We start from the raw sequence: 13613 nt of genomic DNA on the forward strand, positions 1-13613 counted from the left end.
TTGTTTTGAGCATGCTATTTGTTTTACCACCTGGTTGTATCCACAATTGAGGGTTTGTCCCGACTGTATTATATTCGAGTTAATGAAATCTTCTTGCATTTGTCAAAAAAAAAAAAGTCTCACACAGGGCAAGTGGCTGGGCCAGGGAGCAGAATACAAAAGAGTAAAAAAATTTAGAAGTATTTATAGAAAGTTAAAAATATTACAATTTTTATTTCTTTTCTAAAGAGTTTAATACTCACTTCGTCCCAAATTAGATGAGCTAGTTGATTTTGGACACGTAATTTAAAGTGCATTGGCCGTATAGTTCTGAAATTTATTTTTTTAATTTTTCTTTTGAAAATGAAAATTTTATATTTAAATTTTTATTTGCAAAAATAAAATTTTAAGAAAAAGTAATATAGCTATGCGGTCAATAAACTTTAAAATGCGTGCCCGAAATCAACGAGCTCATCTAATTTGGGATGGAGGGAGTAATTTATGATTCTTAACTTGTTTCTCACTTTCGATTCACTTTTATAATTTAAGCAGGAACTCATTTTTTTAAGTCCTGGTTGCACTTCTCTATGAAACCCACTGGTTGCACTTCTCTATAAGAAGACTCGATAAACCTGAATACGAGTACAAGAGTTCTATAGAAAAAGCATTTTTTGTTGCACTGTTTGATAAGTTACCGTCTTACAGATATCTATTTCTTTGTTCTGTATTTTGGTTCTGATATAAAGTTGCATGTGAAGATGGCTGAATATGGACCTGCAGTTGGGATTGATCTGGGAACAACCTACTCTTGCGTCGGAGTTTGGCAACAATATCGAGTTCAAATCATTGTTAATGATCAGGGTAACAGAACTACTAGGGATGGTCATTAATCCCGACCCGCCCGATCCCGACCCGATTCCCGCACCGAATGATGCGGAGATTCAGGGATTTTTCCGGGTACGGGCCGGGGAACGGGGATGACTTTGGAAAAAAATCGGGGATCGGGCCGGGTACGGTTTTTCACATTCCTCCGGCCCGATCCCCGATCCCCTACCCGATTTTCCCCGATTGTCGGCCCGATCTCCGACCCGATAATTATATTATATTATATATATATATATATATATATATATATATATATATATATATATATATAGGGTATGGTTCAACGGGGAACTCTCCTATCCTAGTAACCTGGGAACTTTTGATCTGAACCGTAGAATATTACGTGCGCTCACCTATGTTGAAAACCTAGACACGACGTGCGCGCATGATGTTGAACACCCTAGACATGTGCCACGCTAAGTTTTGCTTTTATTTTTCATCTTATTTACATCCATTAGTTTTAATTTATTTTACAATAATATTTTTATGTTTTAATTTTACATTTTTTCTATATTCTTGAATTATGTTATTTTTTTTAAATATGTGAAAAAGGAGGATGAACATACTTAAAAATAACAGAAATATATTTATATAAAAGTAGTACTCATTTGTCTTATTTTTCATATTTAAAAAAATATAGAGCATAAAAATGTTAGAAGAAAAAGAATATAACATAAAAAATAAATTAATAATAAATAAACTACAAAATATGTGGAGAAAATATAAAAAGCGATATAGACAAGAAAATACAGAACATAAAAAATATTATAAAGAAAAAAAGTACAACAATGTGACAAGAAAGAATAGTAAATAATAATATAACAAAAAAAACTACTGAACACGTGGTGAAAAAATAAAAAGCAATATAGACAAGAAAATACAGAACATTAAAATTGTTATAAAGAAAAATAGGTACAACAATGAGACAAGAATGAAAATATAATAAAAGAAGGTAGATTATATAATAAAAAAACTACAGAACATGTGGAGAAAAAATAAAAAACAATATAAACAAAAAATACAGAACATAAAAAATGTTATAAAGAAAAAAAGTACAACAATGTGAAAAGAAAGAATATATAATAAAAAATTAAATTATATAACAAAAAAACTACAGAACATGTGAAGAAAGAATAAAAATCAATATAGACAAGAAAATACAGAACATAAAAAATGAAAAAAAAGTACAACAATGTGAAAAGAAAGAATATATAATAAAAAAATTAAATCATATAACAAAAAAACTACAGAACATGTGGAGAAAAAATAAAAATCAATAGACAAGAAAATACAGAACATAAAAAAATGTTATTAAACAAAAAGGTACAATAATTGAAAAAAAAGAATATATAATAAAAAAATTAAATTATATAACAAAAAATTTACAGAACATGTGGAGGAAAAATAAATTCAGTATAGACAAAAAAATACAAAACATAAATAAATTAAATTATATAAATATAGTAAATAAACTACAGAACATGTGGAGAAAAAATAAAACTCAATATAGACAAGAAAATAAAGAACATAAAAATTTTTTATAAACAAAAAGGTACAACAACGTGCCTAAAACAAAAAATTAAATTATATAACAAATAAATTACAGAACATGTGGAAAAATTAAATGTGGAAAATAAATTATTTTTTATAATAAATCATATACTTCTTTTCTTGTACAGAACACATATAATAGTTGTTCGTGTCTTGTTTTTTTTTTGACGATAATCGTACTTGCATTAAATTGAATCATATGAAAGTACATCCAATAAAAAACCAGGAGCGACATTTTCCCACTCCTGCGGACCTGACATAGAACGAGACGCTCGAGCTAACATGTGAGCGACTTCATTCGCAGATCTATGCACAAATTGCACTAGCACATTTTCAAAGTGCTTAATTAAATCAACACATTCCCTAACAATGATATGAAAATAAGAACACCCTGCACTCCCATTACATGCATCTGCCAACAGCTTTGAATCTGTCTCAAATACACATCGAGTAAATCCACATACCTTTGTCCATGATAATACTTCCTTGAGACTCAACGCCTCAGCCTCTCTTGGTGACCACGTACCCTCCACCCGCCTACTTATCGCCTTCAAAAACTTACCGTTTTCGTCTCGAATCACACCTCCAACACCAATGGTATTGATGTCCTCGAACACAGCAGCGTCCATATTTATTTTCACCCATCCTCGTTGAGGTGTCTTCCATCTTCTTATTGTTTCAGATAGTATCGACATGCTCCTGGATTTTTCTAGCTGAGCTTTTTTCCAATCTGCCAATAGATTCGTTGCAGCACTTGTTGTACCAAAGACCGAAACCGCAACTCTGTTCCACAACCATTTATTTCGTCGGTTCCAGAGACTCCAACATACCGCAGCTATCAAGACACACTGATCTTTCGTTCCAATGCTAAACAGTCTGATGAAGGTAGCCAGTATCGATTCCCCTGGTATGGTTTGCACCCATTGCAGCATACCAATTGATGCCCACACCTCCTTTGCAAATTGGCATTCAAATAGTACATGCATTTCATCTTCCTTTTCCACCTGGCACCAGCCACACTTATCATCTATGTTAACTCTTTTATTTACCAGCGCCCTAGCAGTTGGTAAGCAAGCTCTACATGTTCGCCATAGGAAAAAGCCCACCTTCCCTGGCAGTGCTAAATTCCATATCTTCCTCCAGAAAACTGCGTTAGATGTATCGCATTCCCCAACCAATTTCCGGTAACAACTCTTGACTGTGAACTGACCCTTCTCATCAAATAGCCATAGCCAGGAATCATTTCTGTCCATTGTTGATAAAGGAACATTCTTTATTAAACGGACATCCCTACTATTAAACAGATCCTCCAAAATATCATCATCCCATCTTCTTTGTTGCCCCTCCATTAGATCACACACCCTAATATCTTCCAACTCTTGAGGCATAACTGTCGTTAGATATCCATTTGTCGTGCATGGGAGCCAAGGAATTTTCCACACAAATGTGTCCTTCCCAGTACCAATACTACGACGACACCCTTGTTTTAATACCTCTTGAGCTGATAGAATACTTCTCCACATATAGCTGGGATTATCTCCCAATTTTGCATTTAAGAAGTCAGTGTTTGGGAAATACCTGGCTTTAATAATGCTCGTAACTAACGGATTCGACTCATTTAACAGTCTCCACCCCTGCTTAGCTACCATTGCAATATTAAACTGCTGTAAATTTTTGAATCCCAGTCCTCCTGCTTCCTTAACATCACAGATCCGATCCCAAGCCATCCAACGCACTCCCTTACCTGCATTTCCATTTCCCCACCAAAATCCATTCATTTGTCTTTGAATATTAGTACATATCTCAGCTGGAATAAGCATCAGATTCATCCAAAAGTTGGGAATTACTTGTGCTGCCGTTTTTAACAGAACACATTTACCCGCCTTTGACATATTCGTATTTTTCCACCCTTGTAACTTCTGACTAACACGATCACTTAAGAATTTGAACACTTCATTCTTTTTCTTCCCTATTGACATCGGAAGTCCAAGATATTTCCCTGGTGACCTACTTTCCTTCACTTCCAACACCCCACAAATTAAATTTCTATCTTCTAGGGATGTGTTCGGACTAAAAGTGATGATAGACTTGCTAAAATTTACAGCTTGTCCCGATAGATTCTCATATCTCTGAATAATTCTCTTCATCACCCTCGCTTCTGTTTCAACTGCCCTGAAGAAGAAATAGCAGTCATCCGCAAACAACAAGTGAGATACAGTTGGTGCCTTCCTTGCAATACTACACCCATGAAGCAAACCCACCTCCTCATTTCTCTTGATTATAGAACTAAGACCCTCCGCACAAAGTATGTAAATATAAGGAGATAAGGGATCCCCTTGTCTAATCCCTCTTTGAGGCCGAATATCCCCAAAGACCTCTCCTTGTTGTATAAAACTGTACGAAACAGATTTAATACACTTCATAATTCTGCTAGTCCATTGCTCAGAGAACCCAAACTTTATCAACATACCTTCAATGAAATTCCATTCAAGCCTATCATATGCCTTGGATATATCGATTTTTAACCCAGCCACACCCTTCCTCCCTTGAGTTCGACGTTTGATATAGTGATTTACTTCGAATGCAATCAAGGCATTGTCTGTTAACAACCGTCCTTCTATGAAGGCACTCTGATTAGCCGAAATCAGCCGTGGCAAGCATGTTTTCACCCTGTTTGCTAGCACTTTGGAAAGGATTCTGAACAAGACATTACAGAGGGATATGGGGCGTAATTCACTCATCTGTTTCGGTTTCTTTACCTTTGGAATCAAACATACTAAGGTACGATTAAACTCCGGTTGCAGCTCACCTGTTGCAAAAAAATGTTTACAGAACCCCACCACATCCTCTTCAACTACACTCCAATAGGTTTGATAGAAAGCCGGATTTAATCCGTCATATCCAGGAGCTTTCTCAGCATGCATTGAAAAGACGGCATCCTTGACTTCCTCATTCGAGATACTCTCCAGCAACTGTACATTTTGTTCTTCTGTAACCGTGTTCACCTTCTCATTTTTTGATAAAGAACCTGCTGTCATTGAAGATTTAAACAAGTCAGAGAAATATTCTGTAATTATCTCTTGCATGCCTTTAGCATCCTCTACCCAATTACCAGACCCGTCCTGCAATCCTGATAACTGATTGTTCTTTCTTCTCCCTGTCGCAAATCTGTGAAAAAACCGTGTATTTTGGTCTCCTTCCCGTAACCAAAATTGTTTTGATCTCTGTTTCCAATATATCTCCTGTCTTTCGAGCAAATTTAAGAACTCACCCCTGGCATCATTATACTTCTGCACACCATAGACATCTCGACGTGATCGGAACCTTCTCATGGCCCATCTACAGTTATTAATTTTTTTTCTCAGCTCTTTTATTGTTCCACCTCCCCATTCATCGAGCTTTAGACAGCAGTACTCGATTTTGTCCATAATGTTCCCAAGCCCATCTTTATTCCAGCAATTTTGAATTAAATTCTTACATTCCGGCTCTCGAATCCAGGCATTTTCGAACCGAAACCTTCTAGATTTTGGGACATAAACCTGCGAATGTAGCTGTAGCATTAATGGCAAATGGTCCGAAGTTGACACTTCCAGAACTAAAACCTCTGCATTCGGGAATAACTGTCTCCATCTCTGATTTGCAAGACCCCTGTCCAATCGTTCTTGTATCCATATTGCTGTTCCGCGAGACCTTTCCCATGTAAATTCACACCCATTAAATCCAAGATCTTCAAGCCCACATTCTATAACCGTATTTGTAAAACCCTCTAGTAGACTTCTCGGCTGTGGCCTACCTCCCTGCTTCTCAAAATCAAACAACATATCATTGAAGTCCCCTAAAACACACCAAGGTAAATCTGATTCTGTGGCAAGAGTACGAAGAAGATTCCATGATTCTTGACGTCTTTCCCTTTCCGGACATCCATAAAACCCTGTGTACCTCCATTTACCAATCTGTTCGCACAAGACCTCAAAGTCAATGTAGTGATTACAAGTACCTTTTATTTCTACCGCCCCTATATTCTTCCATAAAAGTGCTAAACCTCCCCCATGACCCTGAGCATCAACAGTAAAAGATCCAGCAAAGTGGATGGATTTACAGAGAGCTTCAATTTTATTCTTCTTAACTAACGTTTCTGATAAGAACACTAAACTGGGCTTATACTTTTGAATGATTTCTTTCAGAAATCTAACTGCTCGTAGCTTGCCCATACCACGACATACAACGGAGTCAAAAAACTTGAAGGTGGCGGGTTCTGGATCCCAGACCCGCCTAGCATTATGAGTATCCTGGTGTGGAACTGTCGTGGTTCGTGTCTTGTTAGTGGGTATTAGTGGGGGTTGTTGTACGTGTCTTGTCTCCTATCCATGCGCCGTGTTAATTTTTTAGTTAAATACTCTTAACCTAGTTCCTAGGTTACCAAATCAGTGGGTTACTCAAGGAGAACGACCCTATATATATATATATATATATATATATATTAATATGTTTATATACCCCTTTATGTGCAACTTCAGTCATGGATTTTCACATTACTTGTTTATTGAAATAAATTTTAATATTTAATTCTATCGTGTTATAATAATTAAATCATTGAAGATTTGTTTAAATTTAAAAATTAGGTATTAATTAGACATACTAAAAACTAATAATGATTATGAATTCAAATATTTAAATATAAATTTTGATTTAAATTAAAAATCCCCGAATCACCGCGGGTATCCCCGAATCCCGATCGGGCCGGGTATGGGGATCAAAAAATAATCCCCGATGGGGATCGGGCCGGGGATGGGTATTGGGATTGAATTCGGGGATCGGGGCCGGATATAACAATCCCCGACCCGAACTGACCCGATGCCCATCCCTAAGAACTACATCATCTTGTGTTGCTTTTACTGATACAGAGCGTTTTATTGGCGATGCGGCTAGAAATCAGGTTGCCCTCAATCCGGAAAACACCATCTTTGGTAGGCTATCCTCTTTAGAAATTTTGTTATTGTCTTGATTTTATTTATGTATCTTTTGTTGACTATTAGGTGATCAATTTGACCAAATTTGATTATTAGTAAAAAAAAATTAATTATTTAAAAAAATCTGAAAAATGGATTTTGAAAGAGAATTCAATATATTTTGATTATTTTCTGATAAAATAAATTTTTTAATTTTTTTACATTGGACAATATGTGTAAGTTGTGATTATATTTAATCAATATGAATTTTCAATAGTCAAAACAAGAATTAGAGATGGAGGGAGTATTTGACTTTAGTAATGTTTTTCTTCTATACTACGGAGTACTGCTCCTAGTTGACTTTGGGCACGTAACTTCAAGGGCATTGATCCTGTAGTTCCGAAATTTACTTTTTTAATTTTTCTTTTGTAAACGAAAATTTTATATTTAAATTTTTATTTGCAAAAATAAAATTTTTAAAATAAATAATATAGTTATGTGGTCAATGGACCTTAAAGTACGTGCCCAACGAGCTCATCTAATTTGGGATGGAGGGAGTATAGCATAATAAGTCGGCCTGCGCAAAATTTTGGTTGTGTTTTTTTTTTTATAACTACAAGTATGCCACACATGCAATTCTCTTAGTCTTACATCATTATACAATTTTATACGGTTTACTTTACAAACACATGTGATGTACAACAAGATAAAAACTCCACCATAATTCTTTTAAATATAATTTATAAAAGGAATATCATAAGAGCTAAATTTTTAAAAGAAAATATATCAATAGGTTAATATAAAATAATTAAATTTCAATTTATTAATACTAAATGGTTAATAAAATAATAATAAAAGTTTAAATTATAAATATTAAATTTTGAACTATATAAATTTTTACGAGAAAATATATCAGTAGGTTAATATAAAATAATCAAATTTCAATCTGTTAATACTAAAATGTTAGTAAAATAATATTAAAATTCAAATTATAAATAATAAATTTTGAACTATTAAACTCCTGAGTTACTTATATATATATCCGCTGAGTGCTTGTTATACACTGCGAGAAGATTAAAGAAAAAGGTTTAAGAACACATATTTTCCTAAGGGCCAACATTTACATGAAATGAAGATTATCTAATATAAAGGCTTTGTTTGAATTAATTTGCGGGAGGAGTTAGAAATTTAAAAGAACAATTGAGACCGGTCTTAGAAATAAACAATGGGCCTGTTTGGGAAACGGAAACAGCTTCTACTTCTGGCTTCTGCTTTTCTTGACCCGTTTGTGTAAAGAAGCAGAAGTATTTTTAAGAAACTGAGAATGCTAACTTCTCTCTTACAGCTTCTGCTTCTTTTCCAAACACTTTATTAGCTTATTTACTTCACATTTCTACTCCACTTCTTTACTTTAAGCAAAAAATCATTTTTTTTAAGCTTGGCCAAACGGCCCCAATGTATTTTGCGACTTGGAACAAAATGTCTACTTTCTTGATAGATTTTTATTGTTTTCACTTTTCATGTAAACAGATGCTAAGAGGTTAATAGGAAGGAAATTCACAGATTCAACCGTACAAAGTGACCTGAAGGTCTGGCCATTTAAGGTGATTGATAAGGACAACAAACCAATGATAGTTGTAAATTACAAAGGTGTGGAGAAACTGTTTTCTCCTGAGGAGCTGTCTTCAATGGTTCTTATTAAGATGAAGGAAATCGCTGAAAATTTTTTGGGAAAGAAAATAAAAGATGCTGTTGTCACTGTTCCTGCACACTTCAATGACTCGCAGCGCCAGGCTACAAAAGATGCAGGAACAATAGCTGGCCTCAATGTGTTGCGTATCCTTGTTGAGCCTACAGCTGCTGCCGTAGCTTATGGTCTTGATCAAAAGCTTACAAATACTTTGACTGGGGAGAAAATCGTGCTCATTTTTGATCTGGGTGGCGGTACTTTTGATGTTTCTTTACTTAAGATCAAAAAGGATATATTTGAAGTACTGGCTACAGCAGGGGACACTCACCTTGGAGGAGAAGACTTTGACAATCGTATGGTAAACCATTTTGTTGAGGAAATTAAAATGAAGCACAATAAAGACATTAGCGTCAATGCTAAAGCTTTAAGAAGACTGAGAAATCATTGTGAGAGGGCAAAGAGGATTCTTTCTTGTAATGCCATGACAACTATTGATATAGATTCTTTGTACGAGGGAATTGATTACACTGGAAAAATCAGCCGTGCAAAATTTGAGGATTTAAACATGGATATGTTTAGAAGTTGTTTGGATATTGTGGAGAAGTGTCTCGAAGATGGGGGGATGGAGAAGAGCAGGGTCCATGATGTTGTTCTTGTGGGTGGATCTACTAGAATTCCCAAAGTGCAGCAGCTATTGCAAGAATTTTTTGATGGGAACGAACTCTGCAAGAGTATTAATCCAGATGAGGCTGTTGCTTGTGGTGCTGCTATACAAGCTGCTGTACTAAGTGGTGCAACTGAAAATATTATCAGAGATATAGTGCTGCTTGATGTTAGTCCTCTTTCACTTGGAGTTGACATGGAGGGTGAAGTGATGAGTATCATAATTCCAAGAAACACAACAATTCCTACCAGCAAACAAAGCCATTACAATAATTCTTGTGATTACCAGAAATCCATCTTGTTTAAAGTGTACGAGGGTGAGAGACCGTGTTCCAAAGATAACAACTTACTGGGTGAACTAAGACTCAATGGCATACCTTCTGGCCTGAGGGATGAAGTTAAAGCTAGTGTTACGTTTGACATTGATCTAAATGGGGTGTTACATGTTACCGCGGAGTGTAAGATTAATGGGGTGAAGACGAATGCAACAATAACCAACGACAAGGGAAGACTTGCAGCAAATGAGATTGAGAGGATGACACGAGATGCTGAGACTTACAGAGCTGAAGATGAGTTGTTTATGAAAAATATCAAGGCAATGAATGCATACGAAGATTATGCATATAACATGAGGAGTGCCATTAGAGCTGCAGGCAATCTTAACTCAGCAACTAAGAAGAAGGCGGAGAATGCTATCAAGGAGGCTATTCAGTGGGTTAATGCTAATAGGAGTGCTGAAGCTGCTGAGTACAACTCTAGAAAGAGTGACCTCGGAGCTTTTTTCAATTCTATGATTCCAAGCCATACAGGCATCAAGATTGAGGAAGTTGAATAATTTCCGGATTATGATATTTCTTTTGTGTGTGGTGAAATATTCAGAAAACTGTCTTGCATATGGTGGACAGCTGTATTAAAATTTGATTTCGAATGTAATGGATGATGATGGTCTGTTCAGACTTCTAGTATTTTGAGCAATTGTCTCTGTTTGTTGCATTATGTTTAAGAGCTCTGTGGCATAGCCGCATAAAACGTATTGTTATGAAATTTTTATTCTTATTGTTTACAAAAATAAAATGTAAATAACATAAGAATTAAATTAACTTCCTAACGAAGACTGTACTCTCAAAGGAAAGTTTTTGAATTAAAAAAAAAAATTATTGTACGTGATACATGCGTTTCTTGTTACTAATTTGGTTCTCCCATTTCACGTAAAATCAAATCTTTTATTTTTTAAAAGCTGTTTTGTAATAATTAAATAATTTTAAATCAGTATTACTTAAATTTAAAAATTAATTATTCATATTTTATTTTTGATCGATAAAATTGATGAGTGACCTAATTATATATATAGTATAATTATAAAATATATATAATAATCAGTAATATAATACAATTTACTTTAAAATATAATTCTCAAATATCTAAAATTTTATTAATATAATTTTTAAATTTCAAAATTTTTATCAACCCATCAAAATTACAGTTAATACCATCAAATGAGTATTATATAATCTCTGATGTTCCCAGAAAATATACGCATATATAATTTCTGATGTGGGCTTATGTTTTAACAAAACATTTGGGAATTTGGGCTGGGCTAAAACCTTAAACTGTCCAAGACTGTTCAACTTCGAAAAGGCCCAATAGAAAAACCCTAAAAAACTAGGGTTCACTATATAAAGTATACGATTAGATACAAATAGCTGGGTGTACACAATCTTCATCCTCCGCCCACACCAGAGAGATAGAGGGAGAGAGACTAAGAGAGAGATAAAAAATGCCGGCTGGACATGGACTGAGGTCGAGGACCCGAGACTCGTTCTCTCGGGCATTCAGGAAGAAGGGTACGATCCATCTATCCACGTACCTCAGGACTTACCACATCGGCGATTACGTCGATATTAAGGTCAATGGTGCTATCCACAAGGGTATGCCCCACAAGTTCTACCATGGCCGCACTGGTCAGGTCTGGAATGTCACCAAGCGTGCTATTGGTGTTGAAATCAACAAACAGGTCCTCATTTTTCGCTCTATTATGTTCATTTTCGTTTCTAGTGTTGTGTCTTGTTTGTCGAGTATCATTTTGTTTTGTTGTGTTTTTTGGTTGATAATTGTATGTATTTAGTTGAATGTTGCGATTTTGTTTTGTTGATAGATTTTGTTAGGGGGAATGGAATATGAGATTTTACGAATTGTCTTCGATATCTGAGATCCTTTTAAGTAATAAAGTCGTGTTTTGCAATTGAATTGAATTGAGATTGCGAGTTGTGGAATGTTCACTGATCTTATTTTGCAAGAGTATTGCTCTGTAGATAAACGCGGCTTTGTGTGCCATGTAGTGTTTTGTTAAACTCTTGTAAACAATTACTACAGCTGGCAGTGTCATTAGCTCTTCACTGTTTATCGAAATTTTAGTGTCTTCATAATAATCTGTGTATGCACCTCAAGTTGGTTTGTAGTTTGTACTTAAGCTGAGTAGATTATGTTCGTTTTCTTTCACAATAATTGTCTATGTTTAGCTTATTAGATGTGTTGGCAGTATCTCTTGTTCCTTTGTACTGTTACTGCATTAATTTTAATACATAAATTTGCTTGTCGGATTTGTTTGGCTGCAAATCAGGTTTAGGAACTATAATTGATATTATGTGTGTTTATAGTTGCTTGTCTGGTTTTGTTATGTTAAACTACTTGGTGTTTGAATTACAGGTAGGAAACAGGATCATCCGAAAGAGGATTCATGTCCGTATTGAGCATGTTATGCCTTCCAGATGCACCGAGGAAGTCAAGCTAAGGAAGAAGAAGAATGATCAGTTGAAGGCTGAGGCCAAGGCCAGAGGTGAAGTTATTAGTACCAAGAGGCAGCCTGAGGGTCCGAAGCCTGGTTTCATGGTTGAAGGAGCTACATTGGAGACGGTCACTCCTATTCCTTATGATGTGGTTAATGATCTCAAAGGAGGATATTAAGTTGTTTTGTTTTCTGGATCATATCTAGTCGCTTCGTTTAATGATTCATGGAACTTATTAAGTCTTTGATAGCTGTTTGTTTAGACAAAATGTTATATTTTGCAATCTTAATATTGAAGACATGTTTTTTGCCATTTTGCACTATTAAAGCTATTTGGATGCGGACCAGTGAATCTGTTTATTTTAGTGTTTCTGGGTTTGTTTATTCACCATATGCAATTATGTACCAGGTATTAAAAGAGGAAATCATGTTGCTGTAATTGTTAATGTTCTACCATTATGATCTTTTTTACTAGGCTTGCAATAAGCTTTATAAATGCTAAGAATAGTTCTATGCATATTAGACTATTAGTACAGGAATCTGTTTAATTTTGCATTCTCTATGGCCAAGGTAACTGTTAGTAAAATGTGCCTGTCAGATTTCTCATGTGATATAGGCATGGAATATAGAATAATTCGGCGATTGGCATGAAATATTGAATAATTTGGCGATTGGCATGAAAGTTGTTTTGGTTTCAATCCTAAATTCCGAGGAAGGAAACTTTGTTCAAGCAGAGGACCCTTGACATTATAAACCAACCCCTTTCTGATCTTAAATTTAAAACAGGTTGGAATCTCTTCAGAGGCCAAGTGTTTTGTGCCTGTAGCATTGTAGCATTGTTTTTCACCTTCCTTGAAAAGCTTGATAGAAAAATTGGAAACAAGGCGAATAATACAGAGAACCAGAAAACAAAAGATGAATATGGCTAATTCAATTTGGATTGATGTGGAAATATTAAACAAATAACGTTGTAAAATCTTGACAACAAAAAAGTTGTAAAATTTACTCAAATCCAATGCAAATTCCTATATACAAGGTCAGGCTGTTGTTATCCATTGTCTCTGTCAGGGTTCGATGTGAATCATATCAATATTGCATAAGAGCAAGTCCA

General features: G+C 35.1%; 2 protein-coding genes across 2 annotated transcripts; both read left to right on the forward strand.

Moving 5' to 3' along the window:
* Positions 1-564: 564 nt before the first annotated feature.
* LOC108217429 (heat shock cognate 70 kDa protein 2) lies at positions 565-10711 on the forward strand. Its single transcript, XM_017390261.2, has 3 exons — positions 565-845; positions 7283-7382; positions 8895-10711. The coding sequence occupies exons 1-3, from the start codon at positions 738-740 to the stop codon at positions 10550-10552; spliced, it is 1866 nt and encodes a 621-aa protein (XP_017245750.1). The 5' UTR covers positions 565-737; the 3' UTR covers positions 10553-10711.
* A 696-nt stretch (positions 10712-11407) lies between these two features.
* Positions 11408-12815, forward strand: LOC108215840 (large ribosomal subunit protein eL21z/eL21y). The gene is made up of 2 exons (XM_017388430.2): positions 11408-11731; positions 12424-12815. Exons 1-2 carry the CDS (start codon positions 11495-11497, stop codon positions 12679-12681), a joined length of 495 nt encoding a protein of 164 aa, XP_017243919.1. The 5' UTR covers positions 11408-11494; the 3' UTR covers positions 12682-12815.
* The last annotated feature ends 798 nt before the right edge of the window (positions 12816-13613 follow it).

This window comes from Daucus carota, chromosome 4 (genome assembly GCF_001625215.2).
Source record: "Daucus carota subsp. sativus chromosome 4, DH1 v3.0, whole genome shotgun sequence".
Classification (NCBI taxonomy): domain Eukaryota; kingdom Viridiplantae; phylum Streptophyta; class Magnoliopsida; order Apiales; family Apiaceae; genus Daucus; species Daucus carota.